Below are 24,856 nucleotides of genomic sequence, written 5' to 3' on the forward strand. Positions count from 1 at the left end.
TCAGGTGTTTGCTTTGAAGGATGTATATGAGAAACACTTAGAAAAACAAATAGATTTGTATGTAGCATTTATGGATCTAGAGAAGGCATATGATAGAGTTGATAGAGATGCTTTGTGGAAGATATTAAGAGTATATGGTGTGGAAGGTAAGTAGCTAGAAGCAGTGAAAAGTTTTTATCGAGGATGTAAGGCATGTGTACGAGTAGGAAGAGAGGAAAGTGATTGGTTCCCAGTAAATGTCGGTTTGTGGCAGGGGTGCATGATGTCTCCATAGTTGTTTAATTTGTTTATGGATGGGGTTGTCAGGGAGGTGAATGCAAGAGTTTTGGAAAGAGGGGCAAGTATGCAGTCTGTTGTGGATGAGAGAGCTTGGAAAGTGAGTCAGTTGTTCGCTGATGATACAACACTGGTGGCTGATTCGGGAGAGAAACTGCAGAAGCTGGTGACTGAGTTTGGTAAAGTGTGCGAAAGAAGAAAGTTGAGAGTAAATGTGAATAAGAGCAAGGTTATTAGGTACAGTAGGGTTGAGGGACAAGTCAGTTGGGATGTTAGTCTGAATGGAGAAAAACTGGAGGAAGTGAAGTGTTTTAGATATCTGGGAGTGGATTTGGCAGTGGATGGAACCATGGAAGCGGAAGTGAGTCACAGAGTGGGGGAGAGGGTGAAGGTTCAGGGAGCGTTGAAGAATGTGTGGAAGGCGAGAACATTATCTCGGAAAGCAAAAATGGGTATGTTTGAAGTAATAGTGGTTCCAACAATGTTATATGGTTGTGAGAAATGGGCTATAAATAGGGTTGTGCGGAGGAGGGTGGATGTGTTGGAAATGAGATGTTTGAGGTCATTATGTGGTGTGAGGTGGTTTGATCAAGTAAGTAATGAAAGGGTAAGAGAGATGTGTGGTAATAAAAAGAGTGTGGATGAGAGAGCAGAAGAGGGTGTTATTGAAATGGTTTGGTCACATGGAGAGAATGAGTGAGGAAAGATTGACAAAGAGGATACACGTGTCAGAGGTGGAGGGAACAAGAAGTGCGAGACCAGATTGGAGGTGGAAGGATGGAGTGAAAAAGATTTTGAGCAGTTGGGGCCTGAACATACAGGAGGATGAAAGGTGTGCAAGGAATATAGTGAATTGGAATGATGTGGTGTACTGGAGTCGACGTGTTGTCAGTGGATTGAACCAGGGCATGTGAAGTGTCCGGGGTAAACCATGGAAAGTTTTGTGGGGCCTGGATTTGAAAAGGGAGCTGTAGTTTCGGTGCGTTACACATAACAGCTAGAGACTGAGAGTGAACGAATGTGGCCTTTGTTGTCTTTTCCTAGCGCTACCTCGCATGCATGCAGGGAGAGGGGGGTGCCCTTTCATGTGTGGTGACAGGAATGGCTGAGGGCAGCAAGTATGAATATGTACATGTGTATATGTGTATTTGTCTGTGTATGTATACATTGAAATGTATAGGTATGTATATGTGCGTGTGTGGGCGTGTATGTATATACATGTGTATGTGGGTGGGTTGGGCCATTCTTCTGTCTGTTTCCTTGTGCTACCTCACTAATGCGGGAGGCAACAACAAAGTATGATGATAATGATGATAAGATAATCTCTTGTGGGTAATGATAAACGAGCCTGTTTGATCATGTTTTGTCACCGATATAATTCCACCACATTTTCTGTTTGAGAAAATTATGATCTAATGCTTCATGGATGACTGACGCCTGTCTAGGAAGGTTTATTATGTTTCACTTGATGGGTATGTGTGAATAAGATGTTTAAAAATGTTTAAAGACTTAAAGATTGTAGAATTAGTAGATGGGTACATGTTTGTGAGATATAAGAATATAATTGGAAATGCATGGTGGATGGATGACATTATAAATGCCATAGAAGAGAAGAAAAAGGCATGTGTTAGATTGCTAGAAAGGAATGTACCAATGAAAGATCAACAAAGGAGGAGGGAAGATTATAAGATTTTGCAGAATGTCAAGAGGCTGGTAGAGGAAAACAAAGAAAGAGCAGATGAAGATTTTGGAAGAAAGTTGAGTGAAAAGTTTTGGGAAAACAAGAAGTTGTACTGAAGGAGGCGAAAAAGGAGAGAGGTGGATGCAAGAGTGGAAATATGAATATAAAAAAAGAGAAAGGGAAATTGCTGAATCAAAAAGAAGTGAAAGGAAGATGATGAGAGTATTTTGAAGAATGAATGTAGGGGAAGGTGAAACAGCACCTATTACATACATGGGTATAGAGGATGGAAGGAAAAGGATACAATTGCAGGGCCCTAAAGCAAGAAGAGCAGTAGAAACAGCATAATGAGGTTGAAGGCAGGAAAGGCTCCTGGAGTGGATGACAGAAATGGTGATGTATAGAGGAAAAATTGTGTTAGAGTGTATGCATTTGATATGTGATATAACATGGAAGCAGAAGGTTGTGCCTGAGGATTGAATGAAAGCTATTATTGTTAACTTATTCAAAGGAAGAAGTGGTGAGGATGTAATTAGCAATTAAAGGGGAGTAAATCTATTAACATTACCAGGAAAAGTGTATGCAAGAGTGTTGATTGATAGAGTGATAGAAATGACTGAATGCAGACTGTGAGGAGCAAGGGGATTTTAAGAAAGGTAGGGGATGTGTGGATCAGATTATTTCAGTGAGAATAATTGTGGAAAAGTATCTAGCAAAATGTAAAAAGCTGTATGCAGTTTTCATGGATCCAGAGAAAGCTTATGACATATTGCAATGGAATGCTTTTTGGGATGTGTAAAGGATATGTGGGTTAGGGGGAGGGCAATGGAATGCTTTTTTAGGATGTGTAAAGGATATGTGGGGTAGGGGGTCAACTGCTGAATAGTATGCAAACCTTCTGTACAGTAGCAAATGTATGGATGGAGAATTCAACGAAACATGGTATACATGTGGTTGTGTGGCAGGGCTGTATGATGTCACTAACTTTTTAACATGTGTGGATGGAGTAATAAGAGGGGAAAAAACAAAATTAGGGAAAGGTGGTGTAGAGATGGAGTGTGGTAGTGAGATATGGTAGCTAGTGACCAAACATATGTGCAGATGATATCATGACTTTGCTTAGAGTGAAGAGGAGTTGCAGAAGGTTGTAAGTGTGTTTTATGATATGTGTAAGTGTACGCAATTGAATGTAATTGTGAGTAAAGTCATTGTTTTTGAAAGGAAATAGGGTGAAAGTAAAGAATTTGCAAACCCTATAAAGAGAGAACAACGTGTACTAAATTATGTTACAGTTATGGGGAGAGTTATGCATCCCTGGATAATGCTGTCTTAGAGTTATGGGATGAAATTAACACCAGGCTTAAAACTGCGTATGATACAAGAAATAAAGTACAAGATAACAAAAGCACGTTAATCGGGCACAAATATTTTCTTCAACATTTAAGATTTCAAACCGGGAGATCTCTTTCCATTACACAATTTGACTATAGAAACATTACACAAGATACTTATTCGATGAGCAGTTCTGTGACAAGTTACAATACATAATGGTTGCAAGTGGCCACAGGGTTTGAGACAAGGAGAACCTGCAGCACTTGCCAGGCACGTGATAGCTGAGGGAATCACGGCCAAGCACTTGTTAGGGGCTTCTGTTGGAAGGGCAGCCAGCCAGGAGCGGCCAGCCCCGCCCCATCACAGCAACGATAGGGAGGAATGACCACATGCAATTACTCATGATTGGTCAATAGACTGATCGTCACATCCTCATCCTGACTGTGAATGGCTTCAGGCCCAGCCCTGCATGTGGCCAGGAGGTGAACTTTCCCAAGCCTGACCTCATGGATGCCCCTGGGTCACTTGACTGCTGCTGGCAAGGAAAATTAGCAGGCCGATGTGACATGCATGGCTTGATGACCATTCGGGGTGGAGGGTATGAAATCCCAGGCGGCGTAGGAGCAGCCAAGGAATCTCTTGAGACCCCCTGGTTACCACATGGCTTACCTATAACCTGCAACTTTTTACAACATAAACTCAATGAACACAGGTTCATAACAGGAGAAAGACTGAAGGAGACAACAGAATTGAAGTATTTAGGAGCTATCGTGGGTAAGTTTGGTGGCATGGAAGAGATAAGGGAGAGAGCAGTACGCAGTAGAAAAGCACCGAGTCCCTTGATAGAATAATGAAGGATAGAGTGTGAGTATGGAAGTGATGAAAGGATTAAGGGGCAGCATAGTCCTCCCGTCCCTGACTTATGTTGCCGAAACATGGACATGGAATGAGTCACAGAGGCCAAGAAGTTAGGCTGCGGAAATGACCTATTTGAGAGGCATATATGGTATGACTAGATAGAATGAAGAAAGCAATTAGATGGTGTATGAGAGATTTGGAATGGGAGGTAATGCAAAGGGAATGAATTGTGGAGTGGTAGAGTGGATGAAGCATAATACTTTGGTGTGACTTGGACATGTGTATAGAGTGCAAGACTGGGAGTTCACAGGGATAGTGTATGATAGTACGATCAAGGGGGTTGGTGTGAAAGACCACCTGTGACATGGGGAAATAGAGTGGAAGAGTATGAGAGGGAGAGAAACAGTTTAAGAATGCATGGAATGGTGTATGTAAGGGAGGTATGTAAGGACAGGGATAAGTAGAGACTCTTTTGTGGCCAACATCTTGATGGAGGGAATTGGTGTCTGAGAAATTGATAGATAGTTATTGATTTTGCTTGAGCAATGTATATTAATATATCGTGAGGATTATTTTATTTCCGTACAAATACATCAGAAAAGAAATAAGATGTTTTAACAGTAATTTGTCTTAAGAAATTTCCTCTGCATTATAAATGAACTTATGTAGCCATGTTTTCTTACTGATATTGAATCCAGCACATTGCATCAACCAGTCCCATGAATGAAGTTATAAGTTAGTGTAGGAGTTGATTGTGGGAAAAAGGAAGGGATGCCTCTTTGCTGCTCCTTCTCTTGTCCTAGCTTCCCAGATGACAAGTGCCTTTTTCCTAAGGGTTCATTATATCTCTCTCATTGAGTTTCACTTTTTAAGCAATGTTTAATAATATATATTGTAAAAGAAATATTTTATTTCGGTACTAATACATCTCAAAGAAGTAAGGTATGTAAAAAAGAAATGAGGAAATATCTTTGTTTTGTAATGAATGAACTTGTTTAAGCATGTTTTTTAATGACATTGAATTCAGCATATTTTAGTTAACAATTGAAAAAAATATTGTACAGAAAAAGACAGCCAGTCCCACTGTTCTTCTCGGCATTTACCACAAAAAGGCAACAGACATTATACAGCAAATAAAGTTTGTGCAGATGTTCCTTCCCTTAAGTAAGGATCATGTTTCCGACGTTGCTGTTTAAAATTAAATTTCCATGTCGAAAACCATGTAATTTCACCTCTTATCCACTCACCCAGAATAGTTGATCCTCCCCTGTGCACTTAGTAATTGTTTTCTCTGGTACTGAGTCACACAGACTCCTGTTTCCTATTGCTATTGCTGTCATAAGCTGCATGCTGTACTTGTCCACCGACTAGCGAAGTATATCATAGTTAATGCATAGTGAGCCAGCACTTCAGTGGTTGTCAAATTGCACTCCTCTGACCCAGGTAGCTGTCTTCTTTCTGCCTCACCCAGACATGGACTGCTGGCATTCTGTCCACAAACATACAATTTTTCCTTGTCACACACAACTCTTGATAGCACTCACTCACACAGCTCATTCTTAATAACTCTAGATTTTCCTTTGATGAGCACTCTGTGCTGACTCCTGCCTTTTAGCAAAATGGTAGGAGCTGTAAATAGTAGTATCTAGGAACATTTGACAGGAGCATTAGGTAGAAACATTAGGTTGAAGTAGTAGTAGGAGCATTAGATGGGAGCATTAGGTAGATGTAGTTGGTTGGAATGTTAGGTGAAGTCAGTTGGAAAATTAAGTAGGAGCCTCTGAAAATATTGCTAGAGTTGCTGTCAGCCAGTGGCCTGTTAAGGGTGAAACACTAAAGGCTAAGAAGCAGCACTGGAGTTCACCATTTATGGATACTCTTTTGCCATGGCCACCCCCTTGAGGGAAGTCCTGAAGGGAATGGCCATCTAAGATATAGATAGACAACACCTTTAGAATACCACTACACTGGGCAATAGAAATATACGAATGATATTACTAACTACAAAAAAATTAACATAAGAAAGAAATGTATAAACTATAAAAGATCCATTTACCTGTATTCCTTTAACTAGTGAAAATTAGCATGAACCTTAAATCTGTTGAACCATTTGAACCATCCATCACCAATCACAAAGTTTATGTTAGGGTAACCGTACTTTCCTTTAACATTGTTGAAGAGATTTCTAGCCTTCGCCTGCATCACCACGAGACTTAGTGGGACATGATATTGAATCTGATCTTCCATCCACAAAGTCAGTAGTGTTTCCATTTCATAGATAGGGCCAGCATGCTTCTTGGTGATGACAGTTGATTTTAAAGGTGTTGACCCTTTTACACATTCCTTAATGTGCTCACTGGCCTTTAAAATTGTGTTTTCTTTTGAAGTTGCCTGCCCAAGCTCTTATGAGAAGGAGAGAGTTTGCTTGCCTTTGTGTATTTTTACAATTTTCATTTTCATCTTGAAATCAGTCACTTGACCTTTGAAAGGAGGTCTTCCAGTGTTATCATCTCTTTGTTGTTGTACTGTCATTATAAGTTCGAATTAAGGAAAATATGTATACTAAAATTCACTAAAAGTTCTGATCTAATGCCGCAGAGATGCATTCAGAATCATCATAATTGCATCACTGTTTATGCAAGACATGCGTTTTGGGGAAGAGACTGTCTTCCGTGACACATCCCTTGCCGTATTCCCTGTGTGCACTACTTAGTGTTTCTGTAACTAATACAAATTTTACCACATCTTGAAAAAATATTGTATTTAGATTACAAAAGACTTTATGGAAAATTGTGTTTCCATATGTCAAGTTCTGTAAACCAGTCAGCATTGACTGATAGAAACTGTTTTCACCAGTGTCTAACTTTTCCTCTTGCTGATGTTGCACTAAAGTGAAATATGCAATGAAAATTGAATATTTTGATCTGAAAAAACTAAATTGTGATAAATCAAAACTACAGTGTGTGAAATTGCAATAAATGAGTAGGTAGTAGTTGGAAGGCAGCCAACGACCAGGGAGGTATATTACTAGTACTACCTGCCTGGGGACCGGGAGGGTTAGTTGCACTCCTCTGTCCCATTTAGCTGTCTTTTCTTTCTGCCTCACTAACATGTGACTACTAGCATTGTCTACAAACATACAATATCTCCTAGTCATTTGTAACACTTTACGACACTTAACTCACATAGCTTATTCTTTCTCACATATTCTCTCTAACTCTAGATTGTCCTGCAGTGAACACTATGTGCTAGCCCTGCCTTTTGGCAAAATGTTAGGAGCAATAGATAGAACTAGTAGGTAGGAACATTTAAGCAAGAACATTAGGTAGAAACATGAGGAAGAAGTAGTTGGTAGGAGCATTAAATAGAAGTAGTCAGTAGGAACATTAGGTAGGAGCTTCTGCAAACACCATGCTCGAGTTGTCCTGTGCCAGCAATCTGTTAAGGGTGAGGCACTAAAGGCTAAGTGGCACTGGAGTTCTTTAGTTATGGAGACTCTGTTACCATGGCTACCCTTTTGAGGAAGTTCCAATTGGAACAGGCATCAAAGATATAGACAGATAGAGATCTAAGTGTAAAAGGAAAACAGACATCACAACAGCTACCTGCTCTAATGTTGACACAGTAGCCTGCCAGATGCTGCATGACCTGTGACAGATAGATGACAATGGCCATTCCTGCGCAGCTAAAACCAGAATGATAAAAGTGTAGAAGAAAGTCAACATTGCATTATAGGGGAAAGTGGTCACATTGAGAAAGTTGATCACTTAGGTTTCTCTTGACTCAGATCTGTGGAGTATTGAACTTGGAGATACAGTTGCTTCAGATGTGAGAGCAGTACTTTATACAAGGATGAATAATACTTTTGAAATTTGAGTAACCACTCAAAGACAGGAAATTTTGGGATCTGAATGAGTATCCCATTTTGTAGACATGGACTTAGTGTTCCATAAAAGAGGATTTCCAAAACTGATTAGATCTAATGATACCATGTATGATGTAATTCATGGTTGAATTATAGGAGAGGGAAAGTTCAAGAGGAGTTTTACCAGAAGACTTTTAAAGTGAGTTTAGGTAATTTTATCCAAATCTGATGTAAAGTAGTAGTTGAGACAAATAATTGATTGAGCAAGAGAAGATGAAGGTGTGGAAAAATGCAGATCAAAGCCATAATAGGATGATTGAATTGGATTCGTTGCTGGAGCATGTCATTAATTTAGAAAATGAGGGAAAGGGTAAGAAGTTGGAGAAAACCCTGAGGAGCATTGACATTGATATGAAAAGTAGAGGTTGAATCATAAACAGTTGTAGAAATGAACTGACCAGAAAACTAGAAATAAGTGACCATAAGGCAAAGGGGATAAGAGTGAGTGCTCAAATTACAGAGGTATAAGTTTGTTGAGTATTCCTGGTAAATTATATGGGAGGGTATTGATTGAGAGGGTGAAGGCATGTACAGAGCATCAGAATGGGGAAGAGCAGTGTGGTTTCAGAAGTGGTAGAGGATGTGTGGATGAGGTGTTTGCTTTGAAGAATGTATGTGAGAAATACTTAGAAAAGCAAATGGATTTGTATGTAGCATTTATGGATCTGGAGAAGGCATATGATAGAGTTGATAGAGATGCTCTGTGGAAGGTATTAAGAATATATGGTGTGGGAGGCAAGTTGTTAGAAGCAGTGAAAAGTTTTTATCGAGGATGTAAGGCATGTGAACATGTAGGAAGAGAGGAAAGTGATTGGTTCTCAGTGAATGTAGGTTTGCGGCAGGGGTGTGTGATGTCTCCATGGTTGTTTAATTTGTTTATGGATGGGGTTGTTAGGGAGGTGAATGCAAGAGTTTTGGAAAGAGGGGCAGGTATGAAGTCTGTTGGGGATGAGAGAGCTTGGGAAGTGAGTCAGTCATTGTTCGCTGATGATACAGCGCTGGTGGCTGATTCATGTGAGAAACTGCAGAAGCTGGTGACTGAGTTTGGTAAAGTGTGTGAAAGAAGAAAGTTAAGAGTAAATGTGAATAAGAGCAAGGTAATTAGGTACAGTAGGGGTGAGGGTCAAGTCAATTGGGAGGTAAGTTTGAATGGAGAAAAACTGGAGGAAGTAAAGTGTTTTAGATATCTGTGAGTGGATCTGGCAGCGGATGGAACCATGGAAGAGGAAGTGGATCATAGGGTGGGGGAGGGGGCGAAAATCCTGGGAGCCTTGAAGAATGTGTGGAAGTCGAGAACATTATCTCGGAAAGCAAAAATGGGTATGTTTGAAGGAATAGTGGTTCCAACAATGTTGTATGGTTGCGAGGCGTGGGCTATGGATAGAGTTGTGCGCAGGAGGATGGATGTGCTGGAAATGAGATGTTTGAGGACAATGTGTGGTGTGAGGTGGTTTGATCGAGTAAGTAACGTAAGGGTAAGAGAGATGTGTGGAAATAAAAAGAGTGTGGTTGAGAGAGCAGAAGAGGGTGTTTTGAAATGGTTTGGGCACATGGAGAGAATGAGTGAGGAAAGATTGACCAAGAGGATATATGTGTCGGAGGTGGAGGGAACGAGGAGAAGTGGGAGACCAAATTGGAGGTGGAAAGATGGAGTGAAAAAGATTTTGTGTGATCGGGGCCTGAACATGCAGGAGGGTGAAAGGAGGGCAAGGAATAGAGTGAATTGGATCGATGTGGTATACTGGGGTTGACGTGCTGTCAGTGGATTGAATCAGGGCATGTGAAGCGTCTGGGGTAAACCATGGAAAGCTGTGTAGGTATGTATATTTGCGTGTGTGGATGTATGTATATACATGTGTATGGGGGTGGGTTGGGCCATTTCTTTCGTCTGTTTCCTTGCGCTACCTCGCAAACGCGGGAGACAGCGACAAAGCAAAAAAAAAAAAAAAAATTAAGGGAGGAAAACCAAAAGAGGGGAGCTTGTTTATCAGAAATCTATACTATACTCTACGTCCTATCAGATTCTTTTAAGATATCAACATCATAAGAAATAAGTAATTTTGCAAAAACCATACTAATCACATTTAGTATGGAAAGGAGGTCATGGATAATGTCAGGATCTTTTCTTTGAAAGGAGTTCTGGAGCAAATTATAAATGAAGTAAATTAATGTTATTGTTCATTGTTTTATTATCATAAGGATGGATTCGTATACAGTTTTGAGTAATTTATCTTAACCATATCAAGAAAGGCTACAGCCTCACAGCTCTTCCTATAGGATTTTACATGAAGGAGGATTAGAAAAATATGCCATGATGGTAAGAAAAAGAGGCTCCAAATGTAAATGAGCAGTTTTGTTGCCTCCAAGTTTAGACTTGAATAAATTATATCTTGTTGAATACTTGATACTGCATTTCCTTGGTTCCTCCCTGTTATCATGCATGTCTTGTTTTTTTAACTAATCCTACCTTCCTTTGTGTATGTTAATTGACAATTCTCTTTTTGTATCCTCAGCCTGAAGATCTACAATGAATCTTTGCTGACTTCAGCTGAAAAGGCTGAACTTGCTCACCGAAGAATCAACATATTGTATTATCTTGTTCGTACTCCAGCATTCCACGCAGTTACCTACAAACGTATTCATTATTTCTTGACCACTGTTGGAAACAGAATACCATTAGCTCGAACCGTTTGTCATCCATTGCTTGACTATATCCCAGAGTGGCAAAAAATTTATGCCTATACCTGGAGTTAAAACATGTTTTTGTGTGTGCCGCATAATTATTTAGGTTTTTTTTGTGTGTGTGTATGAAAGTTTTACATTTGTACATAATAAGATTGTGCTTGAATACATGTGTTTGTGTATATATATATATATATATATATATATATATATATATATATATATATGTATACCTGTTTGTAATTTACCTATGCATGGTATAGAACAAATTTGAGTGATGTGGTATATAAAGGGCAATATCGTATCATTAGGTGAAACTAGAGTATATGAAGTGGTCAGGGGAAACCACTGAATGGTGTGTGGGGCTCTGGTTATGATGCATTATATGTAACAACTAGAGTGGACTTAAGTGAATGAGACCATTTCTGTGTCTGTTCCTGGAACTACCTCACTTATTCATGAAACAGCTAACAAGTATGAAAAAACATACAGAGAAGCTAAACACGCTCAGTGTGTTCATCTTTTTAACCCTTACCATCTCATTTTTGTTTTCATCCCAACCCTGTCAATCTTGTTTTTCAAATTGTATGAAAAACAAGTAAAAAACTTACAGTTTCAAAGATTATTCATGTAACAGTGAAAAAAATAATCACTTCAGATGTATGTTTTATCCACTGCTAAATAATGTTGGAGTAAGACCTGAGTGTCATGTACGTTACCACTACACATGTTGACAAGTATTTTACCCACTCTGGAAATTTTTTTACTGATTATGTCTATTTTATTTTATGTAATAGATCTTTGCTGCTTATAATCAAAGAAATTCACTGATTTTTTTTTTTTTTATAACAGCATAAATGTAAGTTTGTGAAATTACAGCTACACCAGTCAGATGCATTGTTGTCAGGGTCAGGCTGGTGTTGGCAACACTGCCTCCACTTTTGCTCGAACACCTTGTTCTGCCTCATCTTGGACAACTATCAGTTCTTAAAATCACTTGCCACCCAATCCAATGACAGATCATTGTCAAATAAATCAGGATCATCTTTTGCCTGAGCTGCTGAACCTAGCTAAAAGCTTCTAAGCCTCTTTTTCAGATATCTCATACATTGTACTTTCTTTAGAGTGGCAAGAGGGTGACTGACCATGGGGGAAAATTATGTACTGCCATTTGTCAACCACACATGCCCGGGGGGCACAAACCTTATTGCATATATTTACGTCAAGAAGAGTTACTTCCCTCACATAAATTTACATCTGAAGGCGCTTAGGGGTTAATGCTTTCTGCATTCTGTTTCTTCATGTAGCCCTCTTATCCACCACTTTGAATATACTCTTTGAGTATTCCTTTGTGTCATTTTTCTCATTTCTTGCTACCTTAATAAGACAGAAAATGGAAAACAGTTATGAAAGAAAATATACAGTGTATGTAATCTTAATTCCTGTTCCCTTTTTCCCACCATAGTGAGGTAGCATCATGAACAAAGGACTGACACAAAGCTGATCTGGAACTTGCAGTACAGCAGAGTTCCTTGGACTTCCATAGTTTATTTACAAGATCTGAAGGATTTACAGTTCCCTATGCCTATTATATACAAGAATGAGGGGTGGTTGGATTCTGAAGGGGTCCCTCAATGCCTATTTCTTATGAACTTTATAATGTATTCATTTATAACCCAAGACCAATTTCTGAGAATAGTCTTGAAGTTAACCCTGGATATCTTTCCAGATGCTTCTTAGCCCAAGGCCTTGCTACTAGCACTTATAGGGAAATGTACAATCTTGATTAAAAGGTCTTTGATGAGACTGCTTTCAGTGACACAGCCTTGCCAAAGTTGACTTTTTACTTGCTGTGTAACCACTTGCAAGCAGAGTCCATTAACACCCATATTCTCCTTGACATGCTGATACAGGAAATTCTGTAAACATAAAAAAAAAAAAGAAAAAACACGTATCCATGTTTCCATGAAAATCTAGGTCTCTTCATTCAGTTTATCCATAATTGAAGTCCCCCATTATCAATAGATTATCCTCTTCATTAATCTTTAAGCAGTACTATGTACTGTCCAAAATTGGGCTTTATTGCATGGCCAGTTGCCAGAATAGGTTTCTTGCCGAGAATGGAAAGTAGTTAGGTACATGTGGTGTTCATGAAAATGTGGCATCACCTATAAATAAAGTCTTAATGTTGGCTGACAGAAGTAGGAACTGGTGGAAGTGATGGCATATTTAGCAAGCTTCTTAATACACCTAGTGGCTCCCCCAGGTCCTGAGCACTATGCTGATTGGTTATCCAAATAGTCCTTATTTAAGAGTCTGTGCAGTGTGTGTATCAGAAATTACTGGGGCCTGTCGATTTACGGGTATTTTATTTACACCATTTTTAGAATAATGTATGGTCCACTTACACCTTTTGTAATTCATGCATGTTTAAGTTTCGAATAACGCAATTATAATTGGGATGGCAGCATGATGGTGTAGCACTGCCATACCAGTGCTGTGTGATGAGTGCAAATATTCCTGGCATGGACATAGTCTGTGTTGGAAGTTTGCTATTTTTTGTTTTTATTCATAGAACTTGTTATACTGTATGTATAACTCAGTATTTTATATTTCTTGGTATGTGTACTTTAAATTTTCACTGATACTGTCTTCTTGTACGTAACCCCATAATCACTATTACTCACATTATTTGATTCACGCAACAATTTTCGAGAATGCAATTATCGCGTAATTCGAGAGGTCCCTGTACAGTTTGACCATTTTTCATGACTTGTCATTCATAGTTTCATGAATAATGGAAGTCTTCTCAAGCTATATAGGTCATATAAACACTAGTAGTATCATAAAGTGTACATTTTTGAGATAATGTACTTGCTGCTTACACGATATAACTTACATGAAAATAACAAAAATTAATGGAAATTTTGTGGGGAATTAGTGTGTATTAAGGGGGATGTTGATCACTGCCGACTGAAAGGAAAAGTTCATGAGAAGAGGCCAGACAACAACCAAAAAATTTTGATTGCCCAAGATAATATGCTCCAGGGGTCCATATCATTCCAGAAATTACATGGTTTGAGACAGTTAATGAAGTTTTTAAGCTGTAGAAAAATACGATCATATGAATGGATATATTTATGTACAGTATGTATATATGTATATGTACAATATGTATGTGGTGGTTAGGGAAAATGATTTGGTAGACAGAGAGGTAGTAAAAGCTTTGCGGAAGATGAAAGCCGGCAAGGCAGCAGGTTTGGATGGTATTGCAGTGGAATTTATTAAAAAAGGGGGTGACTGTATTGTTGACTGGTTGGTAAGGTTATTTAATGTATGTATGACTCATGGTGAGGTGCCAGAGGATTGGCGGAATGCTTGCATAGTGCCATTGTACAAAGGCAAAGTGGATAAAAGTGAGTGCTCAAATTACAGAGGTATAAGTTTGTTGAGTATTCCTGGTAAATTAAATGGGAGGGTATTGATTGAGAGGGTGAAGGCATGTACAGAGCATCAGATTGGGGAAGAGCAGTGTGGTTTCAGAAGTGGTAGAGGATGTGTGGATGAGGTGTTTGCTTTGAAGAATGTATGTGAGAAATACTTAGAAAAGCAAATGGATTTGTATGTAGCATTTATGGGTCTGGAGAAGGCATGTGATAGAATTGATAGAGATGCTCTGTGGAAGGTATTAAGAATATATGGTGTGGGAGGCCAGTTGTTAGAAGCAGTGAAGAGTTTTTATTGAGGATGTAAGGCATGTGTACGTGTAGGAAGAGAGGAAAGTGATTGGTTCTCAGTGAATGTAGGAATGCGGCAGGGGTGTGTGTCTCCATGGTTGTTTAATTTGTTTATGGATGGGGTTGTTAGGGAGGTGAATGCAAGAGTTTTGGAAAGAGGGACAAGTATGCAGTCCGTTGTGGATGAGAGAGCTTGGGAAGTGAGTCAGTTGTTGTTCGCTGATGATACAGTGCTGTTGGCTGATTCGGGAGAGAAACTGCAGAAGCTGGTGACTGAGTTTGGTAAAGTGTGTGAAAGAAGAAAGCTGAGAATAAATGTGAATAAGAAAAGGTTATTAGGTACAGTAGGGTTGAGGGTCAAGTCAATTGGGAGGTAAGTTTGAATGGAGAAAAACTGGAGGAAGTGAAGTGTTTTAGATATCTGGGAGTGGATTTGGCAGCGGATGGAACCATGGAAGCGGAAGTGAATCATAGGGTGGGGGAGGGGGTGAAAATTCTGGGAGTATTGAAGAATGTGTGGAAGTTGAGAACATTATCTCGGAAAGCAAAAATGGGTATGTTTGAAGGAATAGTGGTTCCAACAGTGTTATGTGGTTGCGAGGCGTGGGCTATGGATAGAGTTGTGCGGAGGAGGGTGGATGTGCTGGAAATGAGATGTTTGAGGACAATATGTGGTGTGAGGTGGTTTGATTGAGTAAGTAATAATAGGGTAAGAGAGATGTGTGGTAATAAAAAGAGTGTGGTTGAGAGAGTAGAAGAGGGTGTTTTGAAATGGTTTGGTCACACAGAGAGAATGAGTGAGGAAATATTGACCAAGAGAATGTATGTGTCAGAGGTGGAGGGAACGAGAAGTGGGAGACCAAATTGGAGGTGGAAAGATGGAGTGAAAAAGATTTTGAGAAGATTTTGAGTGATCAGGGCCTGAACATGCAGGAGGGTGAAAGGCATGCAAGGAATAGAGTGAATTGGAACGATGTGGTGGGTCGACTGCTTCCCTAAATACATCCCATTCCTCCCCCACTCCCCTTACCTCCTTTATTCTCGCCTTTTTCCATTCTGTACTCAGTCTCTCCTGGTACTTCCTCACACACGTCTCCTTCCCAAGCTCACTTACTCTCACCACTCTCTTCACCCCAACATTCTCTCTTCTTTTCTGAAAACCTCTACAAATCTTCACCTTCACTTCCACAAGATAATGATCAGACATCCCTCCAGTTGCACCTCTCAGCACATTACCATCTAAAAGTCTCTCGCACGCCTATCAATTAACACATAATCCAATAATGCTCTCTGGCCATCTCTCCTACTTACATACATATACTTATGTATATCTCTCTTTTTAAATCAGGTATTCCCAATCACCAGTCCTTTTTCAGCACATAAATCTACAAGCTCTTCACCATTTCCATTTACAACACTGAATACCCCATGTACACCAATTATTCCCCCAACTGCCACATTACTCACCTTTGCATTCAAATCACCCATCACTATAACCCGGTCTCGTGCATCAAAACTACTAACACACTCACTCATCTGCTCCCAAAACACTTGCCTCTCATGATCTTTCTTCTCATGCCCAGGTGCACATGCACCAATAATCACCCATCTTTCTCCATCCACTTTCAGTTTTACCCATATCAATCTAGAGTTTACTTTCTTACACTCTATCACATACTCCCACCACTCCTGTTTCAGGAGTAGTGCTACTCCTTCCCTTGCTCTTGTCCTCTCACTAACCCCTGACTTTACTCCCAAGACATTCCCAAACCACTCTTCCCCTTTACCCTTGAGCTTCGTTTCACTCAGAGCCAAAACATCCAGGTTCCTTTCCTCAAACATACTACCTATCTCTCCTTTTTTCTTACTTTGGTTACATCCACACACATTTAGACACCCCAATCTGAGCCTTCGAGGAGGATGAGCACTCCCCACGTGACTCCTTCTGTTTCCCCTTTTAGAAAGTTAAAATACAAGGAGGGGAGGGTTTCCAGCCCCCTGCTCCCGTCCCCTTTAGTTGCCTTTTACGACACATGAGGAGTGCATGGGAAGTATTCTTTCTCCCCTATCCCCAGGGATAATAAATATATATAAAATAAATGTATGTGTACCAATTGGTACAATGTACCTGTATACACACAGTGCATACAGTATACATATTTTCACATGTACATACCATACAGATAAAGTACCTTACATTTTCATTACATACACACAGTAAGATAATGTAACCAAGTTTCTTGCAGATCATACGATGAGCTTCTGTTTGGTGACAATACAGTTGCCAGGCTGAAAATTACTTGTAACCATGTATAAACCAAGTATGAAATCACAAAGGTAAGTTAAATAATAAGCATTATCAGTTGCTTTTCTAACGAGTCATATAATAGTAAACATGATTACAGTGAAATAAACTTATATTGAAGTCACCATGAAGTTGAAGAAAGTGTAGCTTGCATGAAGTGGCAGAGACAGTGAAGGTATTGGAGATGATGTATGACAAATTATTTCCTAAAATATTTTTTAAAAACCTTTATAAATGTATAGTGTAAATATAGATTACTTGTTCAGCAGTAAGTTTTTATACAGTATAATGGTTATTATCATGTAGGCAGAAATCAGGTATGATTGTAGAAGAGATTTGCTCATATCTTTCTTGTGCTCTTGCTATAGTGTCATTCTGTTGAGGCTTTTGGTTGCATTACTGTATGATACTACTGTAGATGTTCGATGATAAAATTTTGATTTACATTAAATGTAAAGGATTTCTTGGGAGTTCACTGCTGTTTTTTTTTTTTTGGCTTGTATTTATAAATACATTCAACCCAGAATGCAGGGATAATTAGGAAAACATAAGTTAATAGATGTGTTGGGTTATAAAACAAATGGATACATTTTTGGTGTAGTATGAACGCCTAAGTACTCCCATTGTTTTATTATAGCATGAACCATCATGATACAATGTGAGCCCAGCTGGCTGTGTAGTGCTGATGTTGCCTAAACCACACTAACCACCTTGTCAGTTCTCTGCTAGCATTCACTGGGTAAGGACTTATCAGTTGCCACTCATATAATTCTACACTTGTCCCCACACATACCAGTCACCATTATGCCTAAGCATCCAACAAATTCCCTGACTACAGGTGAATCTGCCAAGAGGGTAAAGAAGACCTTTAACTGGGGAGAAAATTTGAGAATACTGGATGAGCTAGAAAGTTTGATCATACACTTCAGCAGTTTCTTGGCCATTATGGGGTTAATGATAGCAGTAGCCACATCAAGCTGAAAAATTAATCTGGAAAGCATTTTCTCAGCCAACAGTTTTAATAATGACAGTGCATCTTAAGCTACCACTACAACAGAACCCTGAAATATGGCAAGAGTAGCAGAAATAAACCAAGCAAAATACACTATTATGTGTAATCCATCCAAACTTTGTAAGTTTTAGTCATATGAGCTGGTTGAACAATGACATAAAAGAAGAAAAGCTGTGTAGTTAAAGATAATTAAAATATTTTTTCTTAGTGCTCTGCTAGATCAGTCGCCCAGTCACTGGTACTCATTTGAAGTAGTGAAGTAATAAAAGGAGAAGCAGTGTTTATTTCTTCTAAAAGGAAAGAACATCACAAAATAATAATACAACATGGAAACAAGTGATGTAAGCCTTAACTAGCAAGAAATAAAAAACGTGCTAGTAGCATATTGGTGACAACTCTAAGTGCTAATGAAATCCTTATGTGGTGTTAACGTCTTCCCAGGCATTGGTCACCTCTTTATTCTTATTCATGTAGTTTTAGTGCACGTTTTTTGTATTACGATGAATTCCACCATATTCCATATATCTCCATTGCTTCTGAAGATGTTTATGCTGTTTCATGAGCTCGGCCCATCCATATTATTACTATAATTCTAATGGTAAGGTGAACTGATGAAAGATGTCACCCTAGCTTTATTGTTAATATGACTCGCTGAATGGCAAATTGAAGGTTGATCCCTTTATCAATGATTTATTCAATTTACAGAATATTCTTTGTCAACTGTAAAATATATGTATACTTTGTAATCATGTTTGACGAGTATATTTCAAGGTAGAAACGTTTTATGGAATCATAAATTAATAACTTCATAAACCCTCCCCTGGATTTGCATTTATTAATCTGCTCTGCCTGTTAAAGTAAGTCAACTCTACAAATTGATTACAGTTACATTCATCATGTTAGAAATTTCATTCATTATTATTTTCTTTTTTAATGTTTGATAATGGTATACTACATCTTCAGCAAAGAACAGTTATATAATCATGTAATCATAACCTATGGATGTGTTTTGGGTAAGGCTTGAATGATTTATCTGGGTCCTTGTAATACATTTACTTATGGTAGGTAGTAGTTGGTTGGTAGCCACCGACCAGCAGGTACATCATCAATACTACCACTTGGGTATTAAGAGGATTAGTGATGACTGCGTAGTGTGCCAGCACTTCTGTAGTTGTCAAATTGAACTGCTCTGACCAAGGTAGCTGTCTTTACTTTCTGCCTCACCCACATGTGGACTGCTGGCATTCTGTCCTCAAACATGCAATTTCTCATTGTCACACCTGTTTCGTGTTTCCTTTAAATGGTTTTTGTTTTTCCAATTTTATGTAACTCATGTTTCTCAGATTGTTTCTTACTAATTCTGCTTTTATATAACATGTTTCTCAGATTGTTTTTGATTAATTTTACAGGTTGTACCTCTCTAATCCGGCACTCTTGTCGTCCAGCAATTCCCATGGTCTGGCACGTGTTGAATCTGCCGCCATTAGTCATTAGTTTGTGGATTTGCCACCAGGGTGGCACTGTTAGCATTGGTAAGGTATCACAATCTGTTTACACTGCAGCCAAGCTAATTAACAGTCCTATTGATTGTTTATATTCATCTTGTATTTTAGCCCTTCAGGATGTCATCCAAGAGACCATGAGATGCAGAAGATGGTGTTAGTGCTAATAAGCATAAGCATAAATCATTATCTATGCTTGGAAAGGTGGAATTACTGAAAAAATTGATAAAGGAACTTCTGTAAAGACTTTGTGGGAGTACTGTGAGATCAGATCAACTTAGGGGTCAATTTCTGTTTTCTGGCATTTTCTGTGGTCTGGCAGTGGCTAGGGCCCATGGTTGCTGGATTAAAGAGGTACAATCTGTATCATAAATATGTATTTGTGCATATTATCATAGCAGATATGAAAAAAGACAGTAATGTCATTCATTTTGGTAAATTTATAGACCATTTTGTAACTCAGTAGCAGTTATATTAATAATAAGGCTGGGCCTCTATTTCTCTCTGTTTAATTCACTTGTTTCCAGGTTGTTTTATTACTCTTTATGATGTTCTTTCATGAGAACTTTATAATAATTTATTATTTAGGATATGTGTCATTGTTTGGGAGACTTCTTTTATATCAAACATTGTTCTGCCTACTCGTTTGAACAAAACTTTGGCCATATGGATGGTTTACACTGTGTTGTGTTACATTTCAGGGCTTTGTCACACCCAAGCTGCCAGCATGTGCAGAGTTTGGGTCAGGTGATAAGTAGGCTCAGAAATAGGGGCCAGATATAGTAGTAGTTTATTATTTTCTATATGCACTTTATCGTAGATTATTTTCCTTGTGAGATGATGTTTAGTGCATTATTTGGTACATTACTATCTATATATTTCTTCCATTTACATTAGTTTTGAGAATTACTTTATTATTATTTGGCCTTCAATTCCTTCTCTCATATGATATGTTGAATATATATTTTTCTTTGACAGTTCTTTTTAGTAGGTTCTTACTGTTTTATACTCAAAAACTTACTGGAACTGAAATATGGAATGCACAGTAGTGGACATTTTAGAATGTTTATGGTTCAGGGAAGTGAGTGGTCACGGCCACCTTAAATGAACATCTTTACTCAGTGAATGATGTTAAATTTAATTTTTTCCATATATTATTTCTATGCAGTTCTTTCATATGTTCTTACAAAGTGCATGAGCTATTGATTATCTATGTATCAAGAAAAAAAATTTGCTTAACATCTGGAGTCAAAATTACTTGTGTTCAAAACAGTTGTCTTTCATTTGGTGAATGATACAGTAAATTTAATCTTTTTCAACACAATTTCCAACAATAGTGGGGTCATGAATAATTCATGCATTAAGAAAGCTACATATCAACAAAAATATTGGAAATATGGTTGGTACAGTAAAACATTTGTAATTTTTCTGGTGAATGAGGCCATGATTTGTATTTTATATTATTTTTAAACAGTTTTCTTCAGTAGGATCTTTCTTAAGACATGAACTATTAATTATCTACATGTTTTGGTCGAGGTGGTGTGCAAAGTGAGAGGGGTCAGGGAGAATGATTTGGTAAACAAAGAGGTAGTAAAAGGTTTGTGGAAGATGAAAGCCGGCAAGGCAGCAAGTTTGGATGGTATTGCAGTGGAATTTATTAAAAAAGGGGGTGACTGTGTTATTGACTGGTTGGGGAGGATAGTCAGTGTATATATGGCTCATGGTGAAATGCCTGAGGATTGGCAGAATGCATGCATAGTGCATTGTACAAAGGCAAAGGGGATAAAGGTGAGTGTTCAAATTACAGAGGCATAAGTTTGCTGAGTATTCCTGGGAAATGATATGGGAGGGTATTGATTGAGAGGGTGAAGGCATGTACAGAGCATTAGACTGGGGAAGAGCAGTGTGGTTCCAGAAGTGGAAGAGGATGTGTGGATCAGTTGCTTGCTTTGAAGAATGTATGCGAGAAATACTTAGAAAAACAAATGGATTTGTATGCAGCATTTATGGATCTGGAGAAGGCATATAATGGATTTGATAGAGATGCTCTGTAGAAGGTATTAAGAGTATATGGTGTGGGAGGCAAGTTCTTAGAAGCAGTGAAAACTTTTTATCGAGGATGTAAGGCATGTGTGCGAGTAGGAAGAGAGGAAAGTGATTGGTTCTCAGTGAATGTTGGTTTGCGGCAGTGGTGTGTGATGTCTCCATGGTTGTTTAATTTGTTATGGATGGAGTTGTTAGGGAGGTAAATGCAAGAGTTTTGGAGAGAGGGGCAAGTATGCAGTCTGTTGTGGATGAGAGGGCTTGGGAAGTGTCAGTTGTTGTTTGTTGATGATACAGCAGCGCTGGTGGCTGATTCAGGTGAGAAACTGCAGAAGCTGCTGATTGAGTTTGGTATAGTGTGTGAAAGAAGAAACAAGAGCATGGTTATTAGGTACAGTAGGGTTGAGGGACAAGTCAACTGGGAGGTAAGTTTGAATGGAGAAAAACTAGAGGAAGTGAAGTGTTTTAGATATCTGGGAGTGGATTTGGCAGCAGATGGAACCATGGAAGCAGAAGTGAGTCACAGGGTGAGGGAGGGGGCAAAAGTTCTGGAAGAGTTGAAGAATGTGTGTAAGGCAAGAACATTATTTCGTAAAGCAAAAATAGGCATATTTGACGGAATAGTAGATCCAATAATATTATATGGATGTGAGGCATGGGCTATAGATAGGGTAGTGCGGAGGAGGGTAGATGTGTTGGAAATGAAATGTTTGAGGACAATATATGGTGTGAGGTGGTTTGATCGAGTAAGTAATGAAAGGGTAAGAGAGGTGTGGTAATAAAAGGAGGGTGGTTGAGAGAGCAGAAGAGGGTGTATTGAAGTGGTTTGGTCAAATGGAGAGAATGAGTGAGGAAAGATTGACAAAGAGGATATATGTGTCAGAGGTGAAGGGGACGAGAAGTGGGAGACCAAATTGCAGGTGGAAGGATGGAGTGAGAAATATTTTGAGCGATCGGGGCCTTATGATACAGGAGGGTGAAAGGCGTCCAAGGAATAAGAGTGAATTGGTACGATGTGGTATACTGGGGTCAACGTGATGTCAATGGATTGAACCAGGGCATGTGAAGTGTCTGAGGTAAACCATGGAAAGTTGTGTGGGGCCTGGATGTGGAAAGGGAGCTGTGGTTTCGGTGCATTATACATGACAGCTAGAGACTGAGTGTGAACGAATGTAGCCTTTGTTGTCTTTTCCTAGTGCTACTTCGCGCACATGCGGGGAGAGGGTGTTGTTATTTCATGTGTGGCGGGGTGGTGACAGGAATGAATAAGGGCAAACAGTATGAATTATGTACATATGTATATGTCTGTGTGTGTGTATATATATGTATACATTGAGATGTATAGGTATGTATATGGGCGTGTGTGGACATGTATGAATATACATGTGTATGTGGGTGGGTTGGGTCATTCTTTCGTCTGTTTCCTTGTGCTACCTTGCTAACGCGGGAGACAGACAAAGTATAATGAATAAATATATATATATATAAATATATATATATATATGTTTTGGTCAAGGTGGTGTGCAAAGTGAGAGGGTTAGGGAAAATGATTTGGTAAACAGAGAAGAGGTAGTAAAAGCTTTGCGGAAGATGAAAGCCGGCAAGGCAGCAGGTTTGGATGGTATTGCAGTGGAATTTATTAAAAAAGGGGGTGACTGTATTATTGACTGGTTGGTAAGGTTATTCAATGTATGTATGACTCATGGTGAGGTGCCTGAGGATTGGCGGAATGCGTGCATAGTGCCATTGTACAAAGGCAAAGGGGATAAGAGTGAGTGCTCAAATTACAGAGGTATAAGTTTGTTGAGTATTCCTGGTAAATTATATGGGAGGGTATTGATTGAGAGGGTGAAGGCATGTACAGAGCATCAGATTGGGGAAGAGCAGTGTGGTTTCAGAAGTGGTAGAGGATGTGTGGATCAGGTGTTTGCTTTGAAGAATGTATGTGAGAAATACTTAGAAAAGCAAATGGATTTGTATGTAGCATTTATGGATCTGGAGAAGGCATATGATAGAGTTGATAGAGATGCTCTGTGGAAGGTATTAAGAATATATGGTAAGGGAGGCAAGTTGTTAGAAGCAGTGAAAAGTTTTTATCGAGGATGTAAGGCATGTGTACGTGTAGGAAGAGAGGAAAGTGATTGGTTCTCAGTGAATGTAGGTTTGCGGCAGGGGTGTGTGATGTCTCCATGGTTGTTTAATTTGTTTATGGATGGGGCTTTTAGGGAGGTGAATGCAAGAGTTTTGGAAAGAGGGGCAAGTATAAAGTCTGTTGGGGATGAGAGAGCTTGGGAAGTGAGTCAGTTGTTGTTCGCTGATGATACAGCGCTGGTGGCTGATTCATGTGAGAAACTGCAGAAGCTGGTGACTGAGTTTGGTAAAGTGTGTGAAAGAAGAAAGTTAAGAGTAAATGTGAATAAGAGCAAGATTATTAGGTACAGTAGGGTTGAGGGTCAAGTCAATTGGGAGGTAAGTTTGAATGGAGAAAAACTGGAGGAAGTAAAGTGTTATAGATATCTGGGAGTGGATCTGGCAGCGGATGGAACCATGGAAGCGGAAGTGGATCATAGGGTGGGGGAGGGGGCGAAAATTCTGGGAGCCTTGAAGAATGTTTGGAAGTCGAGAACACTATCTCGGAGAGCAAAAATGGGTATATTTGAAGGAATAGTGGTTCCAACAATGTTGTATGGTTGCGAGGCGTGGGCTATGGATAGAGTTGTGTGCAGGAGGATGGATGTGCTGGAAATGAGATGTTTGAGGACAATGTGTGATGTGAGGTGGTTTGATCGAGTAAGTAGTAAGGGTAAGAGAGATGTGTGGAAATAAAAAGAGCGTGGTTGAGAGAGCAGAAGAGGGTGTTTTGAAATGGTTTGGGCACATGGAGAGAATGAGTGAGGAAAGATTGACCAAGAGGATATATGTGTCAGAGGTGGAGGAAACGAGGAAAAGTGGGAGACCAAATTGGAGGTGGAAAGATGGAGTGAAAAAGATTTTGTGTGATCAGGGCCTGAACATGCAGGAGGGTGAAAGGAGGGCAAGGAATAGAGTGAATTGGATCGATGTGGTATACCGGGGTTGACGTGCTGTCAGTGGATTGAATCAGGGCATGTGAAGCGTCTGGGGTAAACCTTGGAAAGCTGTGTAGGTATGTATATTTGCGTGTGTGGACGTATATGTATATACATGTGTATGGGGGTGGGTTGGGCCATTTCTTTCGTCTGTTTCCTTGCGCTACCTCGCAAACGCGGGAGACAGCGACAAAGCAAAAAAAAAAAAAAAAAAGAAAAAAAAAGAAAATATATATATATATATATATATATATATATTTCAGGGAGAATAAAAAGATGTTCTGGAAGGAGGTAAATAAAGTGCGTAAGACAAGGGAGCAAATGGGAACTTCAGTGAAGGGAGCAAATGGGGAGGTGATAACAAGTAGTGGTGATGTGAGAAGGAGATGGAGTGAGTATTTTGAAGGTTTGTTGAATGTGTTTAATGATAGAGTG

At 39.2% G+C, this 24,856-nt stretch overlaps 1 protein-coding gene across 1 annotated transcript in view; it reads left to right on the forward strand.

Moving 5' to 3' along the window:
* Pex16 (peroxin 16) overlaps positions 1 to 12,762 on the forward strand; it is a 90,513-nt gene extending 77,751 nt beyond the window's left edge. The window contains exon 7 of the mRNA XM_071672068.1: positions 10,586 to 12,762. Within this exon, the coding sequence (XP_071528169.1) occupies positions 10,586 to 10,826 (241 nt within the window). The 3' untranslated portion in view covers positions 10,827 to 12,762. The remainder of the gene's footprint in view (positions 1 to 10,585) is intronic.
* The last annotated feature ends 12,094 nt before the right edge of the window (positions 12,763 to 24,856 follow it).

Source organism: Panulirus ornatus, chromosome 17 (assembly GCF_036320965.1).
Source record: "Panulirus ornatus isolate Po-2019 chromosome 17, ASM3632096v1, whole genome shotgun sequence".
Lineage (NCBI taxonomy): Eukaryota > Metazoa > Arthropoda > Malacostraca > Decapoda > Palinuridae > Panulirus > Panulirus ornatus.